This window comes from Onychostoma macrolepis, chromosome 20 (genome assembly GCF_012432095.1).
Source record: "Onychostoma macrolepis isolate SWU-2019 chromosome 20, ASM1243209v1, whole genome shotgun sequence".
In the NCBI taxonomy this organism is placed as follows: domain Eukaryota; kingdom Metazoa; phylum Chordata; class Actinopteri; order Cypriniformes; family Cyprinidae; genus Onychostoma; species Onychostoma macrolepis.
In genome coordinates, this window is record NC_081174.1 from 17,291,606 (window position 1) to 17,311,354 (window position 19,749).

At 35.2% G+C, this 19,749-nt stretch overlaps 1 protein-coding gene across 1 annotated transcript; it reads right to left on the reverse strand.

The window, feature by feature from the left end:
* Positions 1-329: 329 nt before the first annotated feature.
* itpk1a (inositol-tetrakisphosphate 1-kinase a) lies at positions 330-18,721 on the reverse strand. The gene is made up of 11 exons (XM_058756679.1): positions 18,365-18,721; positions 18,096-18,192; positions 15,670-15,694; positions 11,792-11,917; positions 11,359-11,476; positions 6,937-7,035; positions 6,725-6,765; positions 5,623-5,788; positions 3,994-4,061; positions 3,537-3,699; positions 330-1,173 (listed from the first exon to the last, which is right to left on the reverse strand). The coding sequence occupies exons 2-11, from the start codon at positions 18,188-18,190 to the stop codon at positions 872-874; spliced, it is 1,203 nt and encodes a 400-aa protein (XP_058612662.1). The 5' UTR covers positions 18,191-18,192; positions 18,365-18,721; the 3' UTR covers positions 330-871.
* Between the last annotated feature and the right edge of the window lie 1,028 nt (positions 18,722-19,749).

Below are 19,749 nucleotides of genomic sequence, written 5' to 3' on the forward strand. Positions count from 1 at the left end.
AACCTGTATGAATTTAGTTTTTCTGTGAAGGAAAAAAAATGATAAATGTGTTTTTTTTTTTGTTTGTTTTTTTGTCAATACAATGAAAGTGCTCAGTGAAAGGTTCAGTGTTGCTTTAACCCCAGTGACTTTCATTGTGTCAACAAAATCAGTTGGAACATTTTTCTAAATATCTTTTTAGTTTTAAAGAAGAAAGAAAGTCATGATGACTGAATTAAATTTTTTGGGTCAACTTTTTTTTTGTTTTTGTTTGCAATCAATGCATAACCCCTATACAATCTCATAGCACCTGCCAGTGTGGGAGGTTTTTATGGGCCCTTCAGATATGAAATTATTCAGCCTTAAAAAAAAAAAAAAAAAATCGTACTCTTCAATCTTTTTAAAAAAAGCAAGCAGAGCTGCTGTTGCCGTGTTTTAAGAGATTAATTGCCAGCAGATTGCTTCAGACAGCACTAAAGGTCTTCAAGCTCTCTTATTTTGCCAGAATTTATGATACATGCAAGAGAAGCCTTAGTACCAGCTGGACACTTATTTAAATAGTGCAATGTCTTACACCCAAATCATGACCCCAATTTTCCTTTCAAGTATTTCATTAATATATTAACATCAATAAAATTTGTAGTTTCTCCACAAAGCCCTTTTTCTGCATATCAAGTTCAGTGCAAGATTCATAAAAAATCTAATCATATATATCTCCAAGATCAGGACAACCATTCGAAACATGAAATTAAATAAATGAAAAGACACGTTCAATCATGTCCTACACAATTCACATTTGGCACAAAGGAATCTTTTATATACCTACCCTTTGATGAGGGTTCATTTGGTTTATGAACAGTAAAGAAATATTCTATTGCGTTGTCTCTCGGCATCACTGAGAGGACGTCTCCGCTGCTAAACTCGACCTGCCATGCTGGTGAAAGTTTGGAGCCATGCAAGCACCACCGCAACTCAGTCCCTGATGGGGACCTTTCTTTATCCCCTCGCTGTCCATCAACCAACTGCTTTCATTTCCCAGCATGCCACAGTGCATCCCACAGGCCACAGATGGGCTCTGAGCTATCCCGTTCAATCTCAGATGACCACACGCCGCTCCATTAGACACCTGACCTTGCAGGACGCTGGTGATGTGACTCAACAGGTCATCGAAAAACTTGGGGACTCCTTCGTAACCTGGGTAAAAAGTGAAGGAGGTTTTAGATCACATTAGTTAATGGGTTTCTTGTGACGGTTCTGAAAGGATTGTAAGCGCTCTGAGAGGCAGATTAATAAAAGGCAGATATCATCTGTTGTCTTACTCCTGCAGTATCATGGGACTCGTTGGATGTACCACAGAGATATGAAAGTGCCGTTCCCTGCTAGATGCACAAGATCACCATGGCAACAAGCGGAGAGAAGGCCAGGTGGCTTTTAAACATACTGTAAGCTGACAAACACAGCTGCGCCTGCAGATACTACCACAGTCTGTAAATCAAGAGCTTCGAATTTACTCTTTTTTCCCCATCCTTCCACAATAATATATACACTACCAGTCAAAAGTTTTTGAACAGTAGTTCAAAAGGTCTCTTCTGCACACCGAGCCTGCATTTATTTGATCCAAAGTACAGCAAAAACAGTAAAATAACTGATCTCTATTTGAATACATTGTAAAATATAATTTATTCCCTTGATTTTAAAGCTGAATTTTTAGCATCATTTGCTGCTCAAAACACATTATCATAATTATGTTGAAAACAGCCGAGTAGAATTTTTTCTGGTTTCTTTGATTAATAGAAAGTTCATAAGAACAGCATTTACCTGAAATATAAATTTTATAACATTATAAATGTCTTTAACATCACTTTTGATCAATTTAAAGCATCCTTGCTAAATAAAAGTATTAATTTCTGTAATGGTATTGTGTATAATGTTATAAAACCTTTTTATTTCAGATAAATGCTGATCTTTGGATATTTCTATTCATCAAAGAAGTCAGAAAAATGTACTGAACTGTTTTAAATATCGATAACAACAACAACAACAATAATAAAATGTTTCTTGAAGAGAAAATCAGCATATTAGAATGATTTCTGAAGGATCATGCACTGAAGACTGGAGTAATGATGCTGAAAATGTAGCTTTGATCACAGGAATAAATTACATTTTAAAATATATTCAAATAGAAAGCAGTTAAAATGGTAAAAACATTTCACAGTATTACTGCTTTTGCGGTGTTTTGGATCAAATAAATGCAGGCTTGGTGAGCTGAAGAGAGATCTTTAAAAACATTAAATCTTACTGTTCAAAAATTTTGACTAGTAGTGTATATACAGAGCTGGGTAGATTACTTACAAATTGTAATGTTACTGATTCCAAATTACATGATGAAAATTGTAGTTAGTAACAATCCATTACATTACACATTTTAGGTAACAATCATCAGACTACTTTGATAACTTTTAGATTACTTTTGACCTAACTCTTTATCACATTGACGTAGATAGAATAACCTTGTACCATATTTACACAAAAATACAAAGAGTAAGAAAATACACTGCATTTGTTGTAATTAACAACATGTCTTTAACATTAAACATTATATTTACATTAAGGTTTCCCAAACTGGGGTTCGTAAAGGAACTGCACGGGGATTTGTAAGTTTAATGAAAAGCTAATAATTAAATCATAAAAATGTACAATTATAATAAATCATTTTAAAATAACAATCAAAACAAAACACTAAAAAGATTAAATATTTTGTGTTTACCTGCATGTCATGTGACCATAAACCATCGTCAGAGAACTGTGAACATGCAAATGTGATACTTTTTATTTTATTATATTATTTATTTAAAATCTCAGGGGGGCTTCAAGTATATAGCTGAATGAGGTTCAGATGACACAAAAGTTTGGGAATCCCTGCATTACAGATAAATAAGAAATAATGTGAATTTGTGCATTTTAATGTGTTTGAAAGACAAAAACATAGTAACAGGCTACATGGTTAAATAACCTAATGAGTGATAATTCAAATAAAAAATAAAGTGTTGATGCATCAGCAGTCAATGTAATGTTGAAACATTTCTTAAACCTGAATCAGTTACTAAACAGCTCTCTCTCTCTCTCTCTCTCTCTCTCTCCCTCTCTCTCTCTATATATATATATATATACTTAAAGCATGGCAAGAATAGCGGGCAAAAACCCAAACTAAATGATAGGGACTGTCAAATAGGAAAAATATTGTGTCATGTTTTGGAGAGAAGAGTAAGCAGCAGATAGATGTTTTAATAAACAACATTCCACTGGGTGAATTCAAAAGTTGTATAAAGCTGTTTAAATAGAGGTAAACTGTTTATTAAAGAAATATTAAACACCTTAAAGAAAAATGACCTATTTTTAGGATTACAAAGCACTGAAAGGCCTCTTTATTATTCCGCACTGACACCATGTGGTCTGTTTGCATTATTGCATTTCTGGTTTTGAAAGTGGGAATAGAGGTCAGTGCATAAAGATAAGATATTTTACCCAGTCATTGGACTGTGAGGACCTGCATGTACCTGGGAAAGCGTTGATGTCGATGACGGCGTGCTGGCCGGTCTGGTTGTTGATGATGATGTCAATCCCAAACAGAGAAATGCCAAGGGCCTGTCGTAACCTTCTGGAAATTTTCTGAATGACATCATTGTTGGGTTCCCCATACTGGCCCTCCATGTTGTCCCTCTAGAGGAAACCAGAAAAGGGACAAAAAGTATGAAATGCCTGTTTGTTGAACATGTATGCTTATAAAAAAAAAAAAATTTGGCATTCACAATGAATAATAAGACTTTTTAGTTATATACAAACATTTGATAATTCATTTAGCTTTTAACAAGTCTGTTTTTTTTGTTTTTTTTTAGATTAAAAATAAAAAGAATGTCTAAAATGAATGGATTTTGCTGATTGTTTCCAGGTATTTAAACCACTTAAAATGTTTCCAGAATAGTTCAGTTAAAGCCTTGAAGCATATTGACTTACGCAGGTCAGGTCAGAAGAGGACTCTGGTTTGGACACATTGTGACTGTTGAAGGATATTGCTCTCCTGTCTAGAAGATAAACAACACAACTTCAGTTGTGTAAGATGTATTTTCAAAAGTTGGGGATAGCAAGGTTTTTTTTTTTTTTAAAGAAATTAACACTTTTATTCAGCAAAGACACATTACATTTAATCAAAACATTAAGCAGCACAACTGTTTTCAAGATTGATAATAGTAGGAAATGTTTCTTGAAGGATCATCTGACACTGAAGACTGGAATAACAGCTGCTGACAATCCAGCTTTGCCATCACAGAAATAAATTACACGTTAAAATGTATTAAAACAGAAAACAGCTATTTTAAATTGGAATACCATTTTGGAATATTAGTGCTTTTACAGTATTTTTTATTTTTAAATTTAAACCCAGCTGTTGAACAGTGTTGTATATACAGTAAATATTTAAATTATTTTTGTCCTTTTCAGCTACATTTATTCAGCAAAGAAAAATCCCCAAATCCTTCACAGTCTCATTGTAAAGTTTATGCAACAAAAATGACAAAATCTTGGCTATGGTGAATTTGATTGGCCACCGGGGGGCATAATTCACCAAACCGCATTGGTATCAGAGACCAAAATCTTTGAGTTGCTTATTCAATAAATACCATGTCAAAGACAAAATAAACCACTTCTCTGTAAGAGAAGAAAAGGGTCTAAACATCAGCAACATATGTTAACAGAATGGTCTAGACAGGGTGAGAGCCCTCGCCATCACACAGAGTTGCTCACGAGTGCCATTAATGTCAATCTCACTTTGTTTCTGATAAAGCTTTCAAACATAAGGTAACCTTATAAAAAGCTCCAGACTAAGTGGGTTTGTTAAGATATGCTCGTGTGGATGGTTAAAACTAGTTGAAAGGGACCGGATGTCTAAATTTCTGGACCTGGCACCCTATAAAGTGTTTTTATCGGCTTTAATGCCGCCTGGTGAACTTGTGTCCCATGTGTGACACACACAGAGTGCAATTTAAAGATTTGTCTTAATTTCTATGTGCACAAACCTTGATGTAATAAAGTAATATACCAAAAAACTATACACAATCAGTCCAAAATTTGTTCAAAAGTCTCTTATGCTCACCAAGGCCATGTTTATTTGATACAATGAAAACAGTAATATCATGAAATAATATATTTAAAAATGTTATGTATTCCTGTGACAACAAAACTAAAGACTGGGGTAATGATGCTGAAAATTCAGTGTCACATGATCCTTCAGAAATCATTCTAATAAGCTGATTTGCTGCTCAGTAATGTAATTATCAGTACTGTAAACCTTTTTAACATTGCAAATGTTTTTACGGTCACTTTTGATCAATTTAATGAATAAATGTATTAATTTCAAAAAAAAAAAAAAAATTATATATATATATATATATATATATATATATATATATATATATATATATCTTACTGACTAACCCCCAACTTTTGAACAGCAGTGTATTTAGCACTAATGAAAACGGAAACTATTTCATTCATGACTCAATTATAGAGCAAAATATTTCTAAACAAATTACATTCATTAAATACTTTGAACCATCCATTAAAGGGATGTTGTGTGACTTGACTGACCTGTGGGTCCAGATGGGAAATTTCTAATGGAGGGCCGCTGAACCACATTGTAGGCGTCTCCTACAACAAACACCTTATACAGCACTGCATTATGGTTGATGAAGCTCTGGATGACACATGGGGGCTTGATGTCCTGCAGATCTTCCTCACTGAAGATGATGGCCATCTATTGAGCAGGAACCAAATCAACATCTTAAAACATTCCAGAGCAGACAGGTAATAAATTACCACGATAAAATACACAGATTCTTGTTGTTATCTTGAAATGTAAAGGAGCAAACAAGACAGGTCAAATATAATGTATGTACTGCAATCTCACGACACTAAAACTGCCACACCAAAACCCCCTCAATCCATGCATGTTCCGTGTTTTTCCTTTAGCTAAGTAAACCCATGTGCTCACAGTCATAAAACACATGACCATCAACTTGTTTGCACAAACACAGTCGTTCAGCAGTCAGTGGTGACACATTAATCTAGTACGCCCCTCATTGTCAACACTGTAAAACAGAGTTACTAGTGTCTTCAAGCAGTATTCTGAAGGAATGCGAGCGATCAGAGACTTTGCCTGTACATTAGTCACTGAGAATCAAAGATATGGTCACCATAGCAACGGAGGCTGCACCCCTGTTAATCATCCACGAGGACAGCAGGGTTATGAGAGATTCAGGTTTACTCTCTTTATAGCTGGATATGTGTCAAAATACTTTACAGTTTATGTTTTTTGTTTAAAAATAAGGCAAATTAAATGAATCACTGTGGGCTTTATGAGGCAGAAGTGGCCACAGTGTTGTTGAAATATCACAGAAATTATAATGTGTTTTTTTTTTAAATACTACTACTACTACTAATGATGATGATAATAATTAGACATCTCAGTTCTCTAGCTTTATGAAAGTAGAAATCCTGCATGAAAAATTGTGATACTCAAGCCCAGAATTAATAATTTTAATGAGACACCACTCAGCGTTAGAAATGATTAACTAACATCATCCTCTTATGTAATGGATCCGAATAGCACTGTACTCTACTGTACTTATCTACTGCTTATTATGTAAGATATGAAAAATAGTGCAGGTTACAGTAGAGTAAAGTCTCTTACCTCATGGGAGTTGATGCCATGAGCTACTTGGGTTTTGCAAACTGCAATCAAACAAAAATAGTGTGAAAATGTGTGTTGCTCAAGTACACGAGGAAATATGTAATAAGCAGCTTTTTTGAAGTCTGAAACTCCTTTTCTGAATTAGATGAGGCAAATCTATGTATGTAAATGGTCCTGAAGATTACTGCTGATTTTAAATGTCTTAAACTTACTGAAGGGAAATGTAATTCCATGTTTCTGAAGCTGCTCCAGAGTCTCAGTGCCACATTCACTCTTGAGGACCATGAATGGAGGAGAGCAGATTCTGTCATCTACAGAAAACACACATGAGCACATGCTACGGTTTTGTCTAGATCTATTAAATTATTTAATACATTATTTAAATACGCATTTCATACATGTAATGACTTGAATATACTTCTTCTGTGTTAAGAATGTTTTTAATTTCTGGTTAAAAATGTAGTTTGATCATGTAACTGCACTGATATCATAAAGAAAAAAAGACAAATTCATATATAAAAAAAAACAAAAACAAAAAAAACTACTAAACAATTGTATTATTATTTTTAAATTAAACTTCACTGCTTAATATTTGAAAAACCTCTTCAGATCAGATAATTTGACAAAGCAAGGTTGGTTTAGGTTATAAAATGTCCCATGGAGCAATCTTCTAAAAACTAGATTAGATTAGATAGATAGATAGATAGACTTTTACCTTGACATTATATTTTAAAAACTTTTTTTGAAAATGATTATTAGGATCAAGTTACACTCTAAAAAATGCTGGGTTAAATACAACCCAGCGCTGGGTAAAATATGGACAAACCCAGCTATTGGGTTGTTTTGACCCAGTGGTTGGGTGAAATGTGTAACCCAACCTTCTGTGTAGTAACCCAACCACTGGGTCAAAACAACCAAGTTGCTGGGTTTGTCCATATTTAACCTAGCATTTCATGTAGCTGTTAACAATTCTCTAAAAATTACAAATTTTAAATAGTCTAAAATATTTAGGAATTAACGATTGATGATATTTGAATGAATGGAAAATAAATAAATACTTAATATAATGTTTTAACTATGGAGACTATTATTAGTAGTAGTACTAGTAGTAGTATTATGAAAAAGATTATTAGGATAAAGCTGGTTGCTATGTTTTTGAATATTAAAATTAAGATTTAAATATCTAAACTCTATGTCATAGTCAAGAAAACATTGAAAACCGTCTTCTTTACTCTTATGGATCTGATCATGATTGCCAACTCTGATTCTAAATTTTGTTTGTAAAGGTCTGGGATAAATAAAATATGGTATAGTTGATTCTTGGATGGGTTTTGATTTCATCTGATTTTCTGTGTCTTTCTCTCCCTAACTAGCTAACATTTCTTTCTTTCTTTCTTTTTGCTGCACACACAAATGAAAATGTAACCAGACAGCAACATCTTGACAAGATTAACCAGCACACCCTGAGCATAACTCTTCGTAGACACCAAGTTTGGATGGGGGCCTTAATGATGTGTAGCCTGCACACATTTTAAGTGATGACTACACTTTATACAAGATAATATTACTACTGGATCCATGGAAACATTTAAAACTAAACCGCTGAGGTATCTGTGAATTTTCAACTTGCTTTTGATCTGCAAACATCAATTAAATCTTACAAACAGCTCCTATTCCAAGAGTGAAAGTGCAGGCTATTTATAGCCGCTCAAAAACAATCTTTTTCTATGTTGGGCAGCTCAACACAGCTCAGCGTATTAAAGCATCACATTTTACATTAGACAAGGAACATTAATCCATTTGATCAAACAAGCAGTAACCTTTAACGCAGCTAAATGCTGAATACAGCAATGTGATGTGTAACAGTGATGTATGAGATAAACTAAAGTGTGCATTTTGGGGGATACGGGTTGATTATGATTCATTATGAAACCATAGGATGAGCAATCAGTTTACACAACCAAGTCAAATGACTCAAGATTAAATCAGCCAAAATAGCATTGAACTTTACTGCAAATTCCATGAGTAAGAACATAAATGTAAGTCACATAATGCAGTACTTGCTTTACATTCAAACACTTGGCCCACGACAGCTTGTTGTCATCAATTCACATGGGTTTGACATGGTGGTCGATTAGCTCATGGAAAAATGTCTCATTTAACAAAATCAGTCATTGATGGCACTTGCTGATAGAGCCAAACATGCATGAATTGGGCAAGTGAGTTATTTTAAAAAGGATCTTGTGTAATACAGAGGGTATATGAGCTGTGTTATCTTTCTTTTCCCAGAATCCATTGCAGTGTTGTTTCATAAGCTAATAGCCATAGAGGCAGTTGCCTGGTGAGCAGGCTCGAGAAAATAGTCACTCCCTTTGTATCCTAAACAGAGTCGTCTCTTTCTTAGAGACTGGGGAAGCACCAAGGCAGATGGCTAACCTCACACTAACCCTCAGCTGACACTCCTGTACCCACACGTCCCTCTGGAGAACAGTGTCGTTCTGATATGGTTTTGATTGGTCAACATCGGTTTCTCTGATCTGAATGCAAGTGGTTTCTTTGTGAACAATTTGGAAAGCATGCTAATTTTTGCATTTAAAAATCCTTTATAATATGAGCTCCATGTCCAATGGGGTCCAAAAAGCCACACGGTCACATTGACTGTCACACAACGTGCTCTTTGGATCATTCTCAAAAACCTCATCAGGTTGTACTCAAACTTGTGGAGTTTATACAGCTTGAGTGTGTCTGTCATTAAAGCAAGAGAGGGACAAATCAAATAAGATATTATATAATTCAAATTCATTTTAATTTAATAACTGCTTGACTCAAGTTTGTATCCTTAAAAAAAAAAAAAAAAAAAAAAAAATTGGTAGTTTGTACTAAATTATAAAAGAATGCAAATTGAAACAGTCCCAGACTTTAACGGGACAGTTCACCCAAAAATGAAAATTCTGTCATCAATTTCTCACCCTCATGTCATTCCAAACCCGTAAAACCTTCGTTCATCTTTGGAACACAAATTAAGATGTTTTTGATGAAATCCGAGAGCTTTCTGACCCTGCATAGACAGCAATGCAACTGACACATTCAAGGCCCAGAAAGGTAGTAAGGACATCATTAAAATAGCCATGTGAAATTAGTGGTTCAACTGTAACGTTATGAAGCTATGAGAATACCTTTTGGGCGCAAAGAAAACAAAAATAATGGCTTTATTCAACAATTTCAGTCTTAGAAGCACGTACAGGAGAGTAGCACGATGCATGCATGTGATGCTGCTGACGCAGGAAACGGCGTTCTGATGTAGATTTTAGTTCATCGTATGTATATTCTGGTTCGAATAAGTAAGGCTGGGCAAAAAATTGCAAGTCATCCTCTCTGTCAAAATCTTCAGACATGTTTACGAAGACAGTGTGCATCTTCTTCTGCTTGTAAACAAGGTGAAGCGCATCTAGGTTCTATGTAAGAACACCGGCTCCTGCGTCAGCAGCACCACACACATGCGTTACGCTACTCTCCTGAATGTGTATCTAAGACTGACACGGAAGAGAAGAAATTGTTGTTGGTTTAGCTTCATAAAATGAAAGTTGAACCACTGATGGCACATGAGTGTAACTATCATAACTATTTTACGATGTCATTACTACCTTTCTAGGCCTTGAACTTGTCAGTTGTGTTGCTATCTATGCAGGGTCAGAAAGCTGTCGGATTTCATCAAAAATATCTTAATTTGTGTTCTGAAGATAAACAAAGTTCTTATGGGTTTGGATGACATGTATCTAACTATCCCTTTAAGACCCACTTTACACTACAGTTCAAAAGTTTTTTTTTTAAAGCAAGGAAGCATTAAATTAATAATGTTACAAAACAGAATTCTATTTCTAATAAATGTTATTTTGAACGTCAAAGAATCCTGAAATGTATCACAGTTTCACCAAAATGTTTTTTAGCAATAAATTTGATTTTAAAATATATTAAAAGAGAAAACGGTTATTTTAAATTGTAATAATATTTCACAGTATTGTTCTTGCCGTATTTTAAGCATAAAAGACTTTGAAAAACATTAAAAACTCTTACCAACCTCAAACTTTTGAACGGTAGTGTATGTGTAGATACTTATATGTGGAAATGTTTAGACTGAATATTTTGAATAAGAGTGCAGATTTAGATGGAATTCCTTAGGCTCTACGCCATTCAAACAGCTGGTGATTCTGTTGGCTTGTAGTGATCCTGCGGGCCTCCTGTTATTTCTGTGGCCAGTGAATGCAGCGCACAAGCATCACAAAGAATGAATGACTCAGCAGCTTTAGAACATAAGCCCTCCATAAGCCTCACACTTCCCCTGTGGAAAGGCAAAACCTGCCCTCCTCGTGTTAGTTCACCCCTGAAGAACAAAGGAGGTTCTAAAGGCCTGGTTTATTGAACCATTTGCTGTAAATGGTCTGATCTATATTACAGCTTAGCATGTCTGACAAAAAAGCAACCAACCACATGTTGCGTGTCATTTATGGGAGAGCTTATCTGAAATATATAGCTGGGTTGCCCATTATCAATAATTGTATTTAACACAGTTGTATTTTGTGTGATTAAATATAACTGAAGTTAAGTATAACTGTGGATTAGTGCTGTACACAGACCTTGCATGCATTCTTCAAGTTTATGGATTAGCTTGTATGACTTGCAGCGGTCCAGCAGAGTACGAATGGCCGGAAGAGGGTCGAGAATCACTGTTTCAGGATGAGCATCTATGTAGTCCTGGAAAGAGGTCAAAACATACAATTCACGAGGTCTTGCTTTGTATATGCAGCAAAATTAAAGAACAATGTCAGCAGTTATTAAAAAAAATAATAATAAAAAAAATAATAATATGATATAAAACTAGATCTATATAATGTTACAATATTATTTTAAAATATATTTCTAATAATAGATTATTTTGTTATTATTAAAATATTATTAGTAAAATGTAACAAAATATTAAAAATATATACTATTCTATTTTTTGTATTAAAAGACAAGGAGTGAAGAGCAGATAAGTGTATGGCCACTTGAGCTGATTTGTCTATTTACCTGAACACCCTGAACAAGCAGCAGAGACTCTGTGACATTTTGGTCAGCATCAACAATGTGGTCAGTCAGCTTGTGGATGATGACATCAAATGGACCCTGCTTCTCTATTGGCTGGCTCAGATCCAGCTAGACCGGAAGAACAAGGTAAAGAGCTCAGTAAACATCCATGAGACATTTTTTAACAATACCCCTCTGGGAGAATTCTAATGTCAATATATGAATAGGCAGAGGGAATCTTTATCTAAAAAATGCACCTGTGTGTATTATTTGTCAGACATTGACTATTATAATTAGCAAATTAAATGCAATAGGTTGACAAAATAAACAGCATTCCTACATTTTGAAATTCCAGTTTTGCCACAAGTTCTGTTTGCTCAAGGGGGATATTTGAACAGATGTTTATGACGTGATGTTAATTGTGAGGTGTGATCTGTGCTTTTACTTAGACCTTGTACTGCTCAACAACCCCCCAAAAAAACTATTTTGTTTGTTCTAAAGCTCAGATCTAGAGCAAACCAAGACAAAAAGAAAAAAAAAAGCATAATTCAGTATTTTTTCATAAATATAATGGTAATAGCAAAGAAGCAGTCAACTAATTGTGTATGACAGCACAATGTGTTCTGGAGGTTTTACATGTCGTCTAATATGGAAAATGTCTGCTTGGGCTACGTAGAACATGTGGTCCCTTCGGGTTTAACCTTTGGGGATGAGAGCATATTTCTTTTGGATCAGACCACAAAGGTTCTTGGCAAACGTCAGAGGCCTTTGAACATGGCCAAGGCAGTTAATAGGGGATAGGGGCATCCCTAAGTGCACTTTTATTTAAAACGCTTAGACCCTCTCTTTTAAAAGCAGCACCAAATAAAGAACTTGGGCTGTGTGGCCCACCAGAGGTAATCCTAAAGGGCTTACTATCTTATTCCCTAAATGGCTCTGTTTCAGATTACAATGTTTGGAAATACTTTAATAGCCAGCACAGATGTGTGACAAACAATTTGCGAAAACAGACAAAGAATGAAGAAGATGACACACAGATTCCACCTCATGACACTTCAGAGAAAAGACCCCTCTACTTCCTTTTTGTAGAGGATATTCAGCTGATACACACATCATCTGATATAAAGCATGAGACTGCCATGCTTTACGTCACATTAATGTTGCTGTAGCATTTTAGTTATTTAAAAGCTATTTAAATGACTATCAGGCAAAGAGCTTCACTGCCTCCTGGATAAAATGAGGCCTTATTTGCTTTGCTAGATTATTGTTCTTCCATCTAGCACACTTCTTCCTGAAAAACAGAACCAAATTCTAATTAAAACTCTAAGTTTAAGTCCAAGCCAAACAAAAGTCCTTCTTTAAATTACATTTTTAAATATATTAAAATAGAAAACGGTTATTTTACATTTTTACAATATTGGTGTTTTTACTGTTATTTTGATAAAATGAGCATTAGAGACGTCAAAAAAAGACTTTAAATCAAAATGATTAAAACATCTTACTGACCCCAAATTTTGATTACAAAAAAAAAAAAAAAAAAAAGAAGAGAATTAAGGATATATTCATATCCTTATTAAACAAAAAGCTTATAAGGATATGTGTTCACTCCCATGTCCGTTGGGTTATTATATTTTTGAAATAGGTGTTGGAAAGTTCTTGAGAAAGTGTAATTATCTTATCTGTATGGTGGTGACATGCTGAAATGGCAGTTTTTAAACTATATGAAAATGTACTATGAACCTATAAAATAATTTAAGTAAGTAAAGTAGGACAGGCTGAGAAGAGAAGGAAGTGTATGATGACCAACAAAAACTTTTTAACAGTATTTACCCATAGAAAAATACACAAATATTCAAAGACTTAATTTAAAAAAAAAAAAAAAAGTGACCCCCTTGATTGCTTTTAGTAACTTAATGATTAAATAATCTCATTATCTTAAACAAATTAATGACACTCCCCCTGTCTAAAGTGATCAGCTCATGGACTGATTGCTAGATAGTTAAGTACTTTAGAGACCATATAAAATCTATGACTGGGTGCAGCTGGGTAGCCTATTGCATGAGGTGTAAACCGGCCAAAGTCCATTCTTTACTCTCTTCGGTTTCCACGCCTATATGCTGTGGATAGCAAAGAGGTGTACATCTTGGCAGAAAAAAAAAAAAAGAGAAAAGCCCTCAGTTTTTCACTCATCCAGACAGCTTCACTGATAAATGTCTGACTCACAATAAAGGCCAAGAATGAGGGACCAAGGACCTTGGTTTAGTCTACCAGCCTTCACATGCATGTCCCAAAACAAAACAAGGTGACTCTGTTCCACCATCACTCATGTACTTTCCACGGCAAAACATTAAAGAACAATGTTTGTCCATAAACATATACGTTTATTGATTTAGTTATTTTTAAACTAAAGATTTGCTTTAAGTTCTGTGGCTACAAGCAAATCCACACCTAATTTCCACGGCAAGCTGCTTGGTTTGTTATAGGCAGCCCTTTATGTATCTCAGGGCCACCTCAGTTCCTCTTAAACTTAACACAGTATAAACATGCTCGACAAGGGCATGTCCTGCTGGAATGCGCAAATACAGTCTTCATATGTCCACTGAAAACATTACATATACATATATTATTTAATAAAATATTATTTTATTTTAATCCTCTATTTTTAAATGAACATATCTTCAATATTGTTTCTTAATTGTATGTCTGTTTTTCAATTTTGTTTAAATAGATTTTAAATCAAAGATTTTCAACCCACACACAAAACAACAACAATAATAATGTCTTAAATGTGTCACAGTACATTCTAATCTCTGTGAGTCATGTGTCTAATCATTTATCAGTGCCAAGGTGAAACAAAGGGAAGGTGCCACAAGTACAACAGAAACATTCAATAACTCGCCATCCTTGAGCAAACATAGCATGATGGTGATGGCCTAACTTGAAAAAGTCCATGTTCTGTTCATCAACACTAAAATGGGGATTTTTTTTGTTTGTTTGTTTTTGTAGGTATAAGACATCTGTAGAAGATAAAAATACAACACTCTTTACACTGACAAAGCCAGGTGTTCCTTACTAGGACAAAATGCACACATTGTAGGTGAGTCTATTTACAGTGCCATTGTTATCAGTGAGGACAGGTTGGGTATAACCTATTCTCCAAAAAAATCATTCTCTTTACTTGAGTGAAGTCAAGGATGCTAGATTAAGCAAGGACACATGGAAGACTTAAAGATCTTTGTGTACCATGCTGTCCCACTGCACTAATGTCCTCAGCACAACCTTATAGAATTACTTGATAAGACAAGCTTAGACTATAAATGTGGCACATATCAGCCTGATATGAAGAAGGCTAATCAGTGCAATTTCCATGCAATTTTGTAGAAGCAAACTTATGTTTTATTATGTTAGGCTATATTAGGCCTGGCTGAAAACAGTTTAAGCAAAAAAGTCTATAAACTGTTTTTACTGGCATCTATTCAACGGCAAATTTAAAAAAGCCACAAGAAAGTTCATACAATAACAGTATGAACATTAATAATATGGCATTACAGTAAGCAACACCAGCCCTATCAAACAATTTATTTATTGTTATGCAATACAAACCTCATAATGCACAATTCCAACTGCATGCAAAAGTGATTAACTGTGTAGTAATGCAGTAATAGTACACAATACTCTGATGGCCATATTTTGAATTTAAGTGTCCCCAGGCATAATAGCTGCATTTTTATTTTATGAAAGGCATGTTTGTAATGTTTCGAGCAGACGCTGACAAGTATATTGTGATGATATTGTGGAAGCAGCCTCACATTAATGAGCAGGCTTTTGTGTCATGGAAAAGCCATAAAAAAAGAAAGAAAAATGCCATAAGGGTATCTTACCTGGATCATCTCTATGCCTTGTTTCCTGGAAAATAAAACAGTGGAAAAACAAATTATGAATATTTTATACTGATTCCATGACTCAAATAATGATCAACATTGACTAGAACTTGGAATAATGAGAACTTCACAATGAGACAAATTATTAGGAAGACAGAAATTCAAATAGAACTGGGAAATAGATGTGTGACAAAAAAAGGGGGCTTCGTCACCTAAAGCAGTGGTTCCCAACCACGTCCCTGGAGGCCCCCCCAACACTGCACGTTTTGCATCTCTCCTTTGTCTGTCACACCGATTTCAGGTCTTGGAGTCTCTACTAATGATCTGATGATCTGAATCAGGTGCGTTTGATTTAAGGAGACATGGAAAACATGCAGTGTTGGGGGGCCTCCAGGATTGTGGTTGGGGACCACGGACCTAAAGCAATCCCTGTTTAGCTTTGGACTGCTGTCTCTCACACAGATAGGACCGAATTCTCAAAATTCATAAACTGGCACAAAAAAGCAACAAACACACATGCTTAAAATCAAGTATCATCCTTCTCCATTTCCAGACAACACATTTATGCGATTGATAAAGCAAAACAAAACACTCTTTAAATGATAACGCAGTTCATAATGTATAATGAACAGTGTGTCTCATTAGTTCTTGTGCTATGAGAATCAGTATTTGGGCAACTTTAAGTCTTTAAATTTAAAAGTCCCTGAAGATAACAATAAGCTCACATCTTTATCAACAGCTGACAATCCTGTTGAGATTTAACAAATGCAGCACAAATGGCAGTTTATCAGTAATGCTGAGTCAAAAGTTTGTTTCTAAAGCCTCAGAACTAGGTGAAAATATCTTAGCCTTTCATCAAATGTCCCAAGACAAATATGCCAGACAGTAGAATAACAAATCACTGAGCATTTTGAATAAGCTTAGGTAAAATCCCTTTGAAAACCAGTTATCTTTAGGTTGGAACATGCTTGTGAAAGACAGACGATCACGTTACATTATCTCAGAAATGTTGCTTTTTCATGTAGCCCACGCACGGTACGTCATCTGCACAGATACGTATCGAAGGCATGTTCAGTGCCTCCCTCCGCAAACAACATTTATCGCTTTATAGCCATATTGATGACAATGCAATGTAAACTTGAATAATGCAAGTAACACAATTTGGCTTTGAATCAGTTAAGTAACAGGTACAGTCTTGCTGCAGACTCTTAGGAATGCATGGAGTCTAAAGAGATATGCGAGCAATGCTACTCCTAATTCTGTGAAGTCGAAGACTGCCTGCCTGCCTGCATGGTGCTTATCCAGGTAACCGGTGAACTTTGTCCGGCCTTTGCCTTTATGGAGAAAATTTCCACAGATTGTTTTATAGCCATCCAATTATGAGACTCCCAAGACAGTGTTACAAGTTACAGAGTTTTATAAGCAATCTAGAACAGTTCAGAAGGGACTCCCTTGAATAGCAAATACTTAGATAATTGACAGGTAGACTGACTACGCTGACGAAGGATATCCATGGTTTTATGATGGAAGCTTCATGGATACAAGAGTGTATTGCATAAGAGTAGTGGTTTATGGCGGCGGGGGGGGGTGTTAGACAAGATGGAGAAAACAAACTGCAGAGATGATAGTGAAGAAATATCTATTTATTACATTTATGGGATACAATAAAGTGAGTGAAACTGTGTCGATGAGAGGACAACAAGAGGACATGAGTAGGTGTGATGAATCATGTTTCCTATATCCTATAACACTACTTTTTTAATTAGTAGTCAGCAACCCAAACAGTGACTCTTTTTCATTGCCACTAGCAACTGTTTATTAGATAGACACTAGTAGCCTACTTGTTTCTTTGCTACTAGTCAAATAACTACTACAATATAACACCCCAATTGTGTCAAATAACTCCAATAATGTCAAAAACTGTGAAATAATGATTCCATTGTTATAAGTACTTTTTGCCCGTTTGTGGAGACGATGACAATTGAATAGGTACTAGGAGCTATTTAATAAACATTAGTATGTTCTATAACATATTGCGTAGATTGTTACTAGTAACTTTTTACTCTTAGAAACAAGATTTTTTAATTGAAATATGACAAGTAAAAACACTTATCGCACTTCAGTATGCAAACTACTAGTACTAATAAGTACTAGTAATTCATAGTTACTCGTATGTACCAGCAACAAATGGAAAACAGTCTGAAGTGAATAGTATTAGTATCTAATAAACAATAAATAAAAAAAGACTGACTACTAGTCACTAATGGATACTTACTACTAAAACTTACAACTTATTATTAAAAATGACAACTAGTCATATAAACAGAATTTAGTTCGTTTAAAGAACAAATATTAAAACAACTCGCTTTAACCCAAGTAGGCTATAGAACGGCTCTTATCTAGCACAGAGATGCGCTTTCACGCACCTGCACATGTCCACGAAGGTCTGGAAACTGAGTTTTTTAATCTTCTTTTCGCTGAGCCAGTATCCAACTCTTTTTCCTTTCACGAACGTCTGCATCTCTGGAGAGAGATAGCCATGTTAGTCCAATTGCAGAGTATATTGAAATCGTAGAAGAACTCGACCAGCAATCTAGTTTAAGTAGCCTATATTGTAAACTACACGCAAGAAGAATAGTTGGGTGGTTAATGTCAAAAGATACAGAAGATTTCATGAATGCAAGTTTGAACTCACCTGACAGAATCAATGTGTTGAATCAATGCGTTCTGATCAGTTACGAGTCTCTCTCCTTTACTTCTCGTAAAGTCCAAGTTACAGGTTTAGACTATCGTCAATAGTCCATCCAGGATTGCTAGTGTCCTCCAGAATGCGTGTCCCTCTGTCTAAATAGTTGTTCAATTTTATGACAACTTCGTCACATTATTTATATGACACCAACACATATCGACATAACAAACACATCATGACACATCAGAGTGTGAAACCGGCGCGTGCGTTCCTCGTCTAAACTCAATCTTATTTATCCAAGTGGTCTGTCCATTCCTTGGCAGTGCGGTCGATTAACAATGTAATGATGATTGGCCATTTGGACAGCAAGGAAACTTATTTGCCCAGGCACACCCTCTTTCAGAGGCGGGCTTAAGTCACTGGTAAAACTTGCTTGGTGTTCGCGAGGGATTTGCTCCGGCTGGATTCATTCATTCATTCATCGGTGTTTCGTTGTACCAAAGTTCAACTCTTTCACAATACGAAATAATAGGGAAATAAAAAAGAGGTGCAGTGGCTTGTTGGAGTGGTAGAGACGCAGAGTGTAGATTTTAACCGAGGCATGAAAAAATACCATAGTAATGTATAGTAAATTCTATCATGTTTTTGAACCGTACTAGTAAAGTACTTGAATTAATTTGTTGTGCTAATTCTATAGTTGCTGTGGATATATAACAACTATAGTAATATAAACAAATTACTTTACCTAATACTACGGTGCCCGGGAGGGGTCTTCGGTTCACATAGTTTTGTCTTGGCCACGACATATTAAGTCTTGGGAACGTGATATTATGTTGTGGCCTCGAGATGTTATGTTGAGGGAAGGACATATTTTTCTCGTTTAATGCATAAACAAACCTACGTGACCATAGCAACCCGGGATTATCAGGGATTCATTAATATTTTATTTTGAATTAAGAAATTATTATATTAATTATTATAGAAATTATTAGCCTACATAATTAAATTATTATATTGACCATAGGCTACCGGACTGTAGGCAATTGGACGCGATGTAACCAGCATTCGAATAAAGTTTATAATCAACGGTTAGCTGTGCATTAAACGATTTGAATGCACGACGTGGAGGCGAAGAACCACCCGACGCGCAGCGGAAAACATAATTGTTTTCGTCTGTATTACTATTCAACTGTAACTGTATGTTACTATGGTTACCAATGTTTATAGGAAGCGCATTAATATAGAACGTGATTAAACTGACCTGGAACTACCTGTGCAGTTAAACGAATTTAATCAACACTTGCCAGCCAATCAGAATTGAGTATTCAGACAGACCATGGCATAACATGAGTATGCTAAATGTTACATAAAGTAGGCTACATAAAATAAAA

Excerpts from the sequence above, each read along its gene's own strand:
- itpk1a (XM_058756679.1), bottom strand. The coding sequence starts at position 18,190 with ATGCAGACGTTCGTGAAAGGAAAAAGAGTTGGATACTGGCTCAGCGAA. Across the intron at positions 11,477-11,791 it reads TGCTTGTTCAGGGTGTTCAG|GACTACATAGATGCTCATCC; the intron begins GTAAATAGACAA and ends ACCTCTTTCCAG. Across the intron at positions 6,766-6,936 it reads TGGAATTACATTTCCCTTCA|TTTGCAAAACCCAAGTAGCT; the intron begins GTAAGTTTAAGA and ends GTTTGATTGCAG.